This window comes from Chenopodium quinoa, unplaced genomic scaffold (genome assembly GCF_001683475.1).
Source record: "Chenopodium quinoa cultivar QQ74 unplaced genomic scaffold, ASM168347v1, whole genome shotgun sequence".
Taxonomy (NCBI): domain Eukaryota; kingdom Viridiplantae; phylum Streptophyta; class Magnoliopsida; order Caryophyllales; family Amaranthaceae; genus Chenopodium; species Chenopodium quinoa.
The window spans coordinates 7,837,153-7,842,431 of NW_018744239.1; the positions used below are offsets into that span (position 1 = coordinate 7,837,153).

The 5,279-nt window shown below is 36.9% G+C and overlaps 1 protein-coding gene across 1 annotated transcript; it reads left to right on the forward strand.

The window, feature by feature from the left end:
- The first annotated feature begins 358 nt into the window (after positions 1 to 358).
- Positions 359 to 5,010, forward strand: LOC110694442 (U-box domain-containing protein 11-like). The gene is made up of 4 exons (XM_021871611.1): positions 359 to 913; positions 1,377 to 1,493; positions 1,582 to 2,016; positions 3,659 to 5,010. Exons 1-4 carry the CDS (start codon positions 599 to 601, stop codon positions 4,733 to 4,735), a joined length of 1,944 nt encoding a protein of 647 aa, XP_021727303.1. The 5' UTR covers positions 359 to 598; the 3' UTR covers positions 4,736 to 5,010.
- Positions 5,011 to 5,279: the final 269 nt, after the last annotated feature.

Below are 5,279 nucleotides of genomic sequence, written 5' to 3' on the forward strand. Positions count from 1 at the left end.
AAAAGAAACAAAAGAAGTATTATACATTTAGATAAGTTCAGACAAAATTATATAAACTATCTATGCTCAAATGTTCATATAATGTAAGATGAACAAAACATAGTGTTGCAAATTACATAGTCAAAATAAAGATCTTACATGTACATTATCACTTTTACCTAAGCACATCCCTACAGATTTAATCAATCTACAAAAATAACAATGTGACTACTAATTCCAAACAACACCACTAATTAATGGTGAGGTTGATTAAGGTTAAAACTTAAAACATACAAGTTATAGAGTCGAAATAAAGATCATAATTTTACTCGTATCACTTTTATACCTCAACGTGACTATTAATTCCGAACAGCGATACTAATTACTTCCTCCACATCTCCATACTCCAAATTTCCATTACACCCCCGAGAATCTCGGCCACCCTTTTTTTCTTCATAACATCACATCTTCCTCCTCATTCTCCCTTCTTCTCTTCCCCCCCCCCCCCACTAAACCCCCGACCCCACCACACCATGTGCATCTTCTCCTCCTTCTTCTTCCTCTCCACCTCTCATTTTCTCTCTCCTCACCTCTCTTCCTTCTTTCCTTCTCTCCTCTAATGGCGGACCCCACCTCCCCTCCTCCTCCCATGGACGGTGAGCTCGCCGAGAATCTCGACCTTGTAATTTCCGACGTTGTCAGAATCTCCAGTAATGGCGGATTCACCGATTTGTTTAAGAAAGATTGCACTGATTTAGGCCGTAGAATTTCTTTGTTATCTCATTTGGTTGAAGAGATCCGTGATTATACACCTCATTCTTCGGAATCTGTTGCTGCTGCTTCTTCTTCATCTTCCTCTTTTTTCGATTTGTTTCTCTCTCTTCAAGATTCTAGAAGACTTCTTTTGGCTGCTTCCAGCTTCGATCCCAATGAAGTAAGTTTAGATCTGATCATCTTAATTTATTTTTTTTCGAATTGGGTATTCAATTTTAATTTTAGTTTTCTGTTTATATTGTTAATTGGTTTATTATTACATGCTTTTTTTGGATTTTTTGAGCTGTTAAATTATTTTTTTCTAGAAAGTTTATCATGTATTGCTAAAATCTTTCCTATGATTCTGCCTGTTTTTTGCTAAATTAAGCAATACGATAATTTGGATGCCAATATTTTTTACCGGAGTAATAGTTAAATGGGAAATGAAAATTTTGTGTTATATAGATTAGCAGTGTTTAATTAAGTATTTAATTTTTATATGGTTGATGAAAGTATTAGCTTTGTTCGATTGAAGTATTAGCTTTACTCGATTTATGTATTATTAATCGGGAAATTTGGGATTTAATCGTAATTTTTTGCTGTTAAAATGAGTAAATTGTGAATATTGTTTTTGTTTAATGAAGGATGGTGCCACCAAGAGAATTGCGTTTCAGTTTCAGTGCGTAACGTGGAAACTGGAGAAGGCGTTAGCAAACATTCCGTATGAACAGTTTGGTGTTTCGGAGGAGGTTCAGGAGCAGGTATAAAACCGAGTTTGATGTGTCGTGTGTTTATGTGTAACGCATGAATTGAATTTATCGTGGGGTTTGATGTCGTATGGTTTTGTAGGTTGAGTTGGTTAGAACGCAGCTGAAACGAGCTACTGAAAGATATGGCGGTCCACTCAGTTGTAGCAAAATCAGTCGCGCTGCATCTCAGCCTCTGCTAAATGAATTGGAAATGCTGCAATCAGGCAATAAAGGGTTTGATTGTTTGCATTTGGGTAGTATAGGTAATATTGATCAGGAATTTAAACGGAAGGTCAAGAATGGTAGACCAGGGAATTCTTCAACGAGTGATTCCCATGAAGTCTCACTAAGGGTGGAAGTTTCCTCTACGTCAGCATCTGTTTGTGCATCTAATACTGCTGAAGAAGGAGATGAATATTCTGTCGAAAATCAAGATGAAAGCAGTAAACCGGAGTCTGTATCGATTCCTGAAGATTTCCTCTGTCCGATTTCTCTTGAAATAATGAGAGATCCTGTTATTGTGGCTACAGGACAGGTATTTTATCAATGCTGTGAAATCTTACTAGACTTGTTGCAGGTTCAATTGAGCCAAGATCTATGATTAAAGGAAGACCAATAAAAAACAAACCTGCTTGAATTAATGCCTGTTAGTAAAAGAATGAATATGTATGGAACGTCCTTTAAAAATTGTCATACTTTCCATCAACTTACTCATTATTAGTATTCTCAAAGCCTCTCATCACTTTCCGTTAATTCACTGTTATAAATTTTTTCTGTACTCCGTCACCTTTTCTTCTTTTCTGTTTTAACTACCACTCATTAACCTTAATTGAATAGTTAATATCTTCATCACAATAAGTGTCACCCAGCTTCCACAACCACACATGTCTGTCGTATTCACAATACCTTTCATTAGAATGTTTATTTGAGAGTTACTTTCAGATTTTGCTGTTCAGCAGTCTAATTAGATGACCTTTCTTGAGATTTTATAAACCTTAGTGGCCAAATGTGATCTCCAAGAGAATCACGTATCTTTGTCCATAACAGAAATGTAAAGCTATTTGTTAATTTGTGATTGCACTTTCTTCTAGATGGTGGATTTCTTTTCTACATTACTACTCTTCTTTTAATATTAAGCTTGGTCAGTGCTGCAAGCATGGCATATAACAGTTAATGTGTAGGAAGGATCCATCAATCCCTCGTCATACTTACTAATGATATTGGTCGGTGCAAATATAAATAATTGCTGTTGGAGTTTAGGAGTCAAGGTGGTGGTGACAGGAATATATTGGTAATCAAGACATGAGTTGCATGACACTGAAACAATGGTAGCAGCCATCCATTTCATAGTGAGAGGTGGTGGAAATGAATTGGGTGCTTGATTAAGTGGTCCTTTATTGGAGTGGTGGTTGAGTTTGCTTACCCCTCGATTACCTAAAACTTAAAGCGTTGTTAAAGGGTGGATTCATAAAATAATTTTGTATTTACTTGTGAAAAGTCACCCTGCTATCACCCTGCATAAGGGTTAGATTATATTATAAGACTTTTGAGTATCAAAATTGGCATGGGTTTCTCAAGTTTGGTTCTTCTAAGAGGGAATAGTACAATGAATTGCATGCCAATGTTTTTCTTATGCCTTGTATTAAAACCTTTTGTGGTAAGAGGGTAAAGCTTTTCAGAATCCCTTCCCTTCTCTCCTCTCCGAGGGATTCTAATGAAGCCTTTGATGGTTTTCATTTTCCCCTCATTTTATCTCAAGAATCTGTTCTGGATACTCGGCATGGGTATTACATTTGGCCACTTAATTTGGACTAAAATCAACAAAGTTCTGATAAGATGGTTTCATCTTACCTTTGGACATATGGTCTAGGACCACTAGGTTTTGGCCAATCTGAAGTGAAAGCTCATATACCCACATCTGATACTTATTGATGAGTTTGGGTAACATAGCGTGATAGCCCTCATTTATACTCAATAATCTTGAAAGGGCCCTTTTATTTTATTTATTTATTTTTGTTTGTAAAATTATATCCATCCAAATCACCCTGTCTTTAGATCTTCTAATATAGATACCTGATGTTGCTCCGTGGTTTATTTTTACTCGTCTTCTTCATTTTAGCTTCTGTTGGAGATCTGGTATATCTTACTGGCGTATTGATAATAAGTATTACTTGCAGACCTATGAGCGATCTTACATACAAAGATGGATTGATTCTGGCAACATGACTTGTCCAAAAACTCAACAAAAACTCGTACACAACACTCTAACACCAAATTATGTCTTAAGAAGTTTGATTTATCAATGGTGTTCTAAGAACAATATTGAGCAGCCAACTGCCTTAATGACTGGTAAAATTAAGAAGAGCGATGGGTCATTCCGTGATGTAAGTGGAGATATTGCAGCGATTCAGGTCCTTGTGCGTAAGCTTTCTAGCAGATTGGTAGATGAACGTAGAGGCGCAGTGGCAGAAATCCGGTCCCTTTCTAAAAGAAGTACAGATAACAGGATACTGATAGCAGAAGCAGGAGCTATCCCTGTCCTGGTAAACCTATTAACAAATGATGATGCACTAACCCAAGAGAATGCAGTTACATCCATTCTCAACCTTTCTATTTATGAAAATAACAAGGAACTAATAATGCTAGCGGGGGCAATCCCGTCCATCGTACAAGTCCTCCGCAATGGGAGCATGGAAGCGAGGGAAAATGCAGCGGCGACCCTTTTTAGCTTGTCGCTTGCAGATGAAAACAAAATAATAATTGGTGCTTCTGGAGCGATACCAGCATTGGTAAATTTGCTCCAAAACGGAAGTCCCAGAGGAAAGAAAGATGCTGCTACAGCACTTTTTAATTTGTGCATATATCAGGGTAATAAAGGCAGAGCTGTGAGAGCTGGGATAATTGCAGCATTGATGAAGATGCTTACAGAATCTGATGGTGCCATGGTAGATGAGGCTTTGACAATACTTTCCGTTCTTGCTGGTCACCAAGAGGCTAAGCTCGTCATTGTTAGGGCCTGCACAATACCCGTTTTGATTGATCTTTTAAGAACAGGTCTCCCAAGGAACAAGGAGAATGCTGCAGCTATTCTGCTTGCGTTGTGTAAGAGAGATATGGAGAATCTCACGTCTTTGAGTAGGCTAGGTGCCGCCATACCTTTAACAGAAATTACTAAGAGTGGCACAGAGAGAGCAAAGAGGAAAGCCACTTCATTATTGGAATTGCTAAAAAAGCTGCAGCAACAACAGAATTAAATTGTGTTGTTTCTTTTTTACCCTCAATTTGCTCCTTTCTTTCTTGTTTGTCAATTACATGGTTTCTTTCGAGATCTAGAAATTGCGAGCTCTACGCATGAGAATGAAAAGCCATTCTCTTGTTGTTGTATTTTGTATTTATACCTTTTTACTTGGTGAAGGTGTGAAGGAAATTCAATTCATCTGTTATTTGTAATCAATTCTTATACGAAGCTATTGCTTACATCTTTAATCAATAATTGTAGATACAGTTTTTTACTGTTTCTTTTTCTTCTTATGAGATTTTTTCTTTTTTTTTTTTTCCTCTTTTTTTCTTCTCCCCTTTAAAAGAACTATGTAGTTCTCCTTTGCTAAGTTTTTAAGAGAAACCTTTAATATGATTGTAATTAAAGTATTAAACTGGTGGAAGCAACTTTTGCTTCTAACTCGTTTCAGGGTCAAAATTTCCAAGCTCCTGAAAATTCTGTAACTGAGAATTGCCTATTCTTCGGTTCTTGCAATTAGAATGTACGTATGTCTTTTCCATAACAAGCTTGCCTCCAAT

Bases quoted from the DNA above. Each gene is read 5' to 3' on its own strand.
- LOC110694442 (XM_021871611.1), top strand. From the start codon at position 599: ATGGCGGACCCCACCTCCCCTCCTCCTCCCATGGACGGTGAGCTCGCC. The intron at 914-1,376 runs GTAAGTTTAGAT...TGTTTAATGAAG, and splicing joins CCAGCTTCGATCCCAATGAA to GATGGTGCCACCAAGAGAAT. The intron at 1,494-1,581 runs GTATAAAACCGA...ATGGTTTTGTAG, and splicing joins CGGAGGAGGTTCAGGAGCAG to GTTGAGTTGGTTAGAACGCA.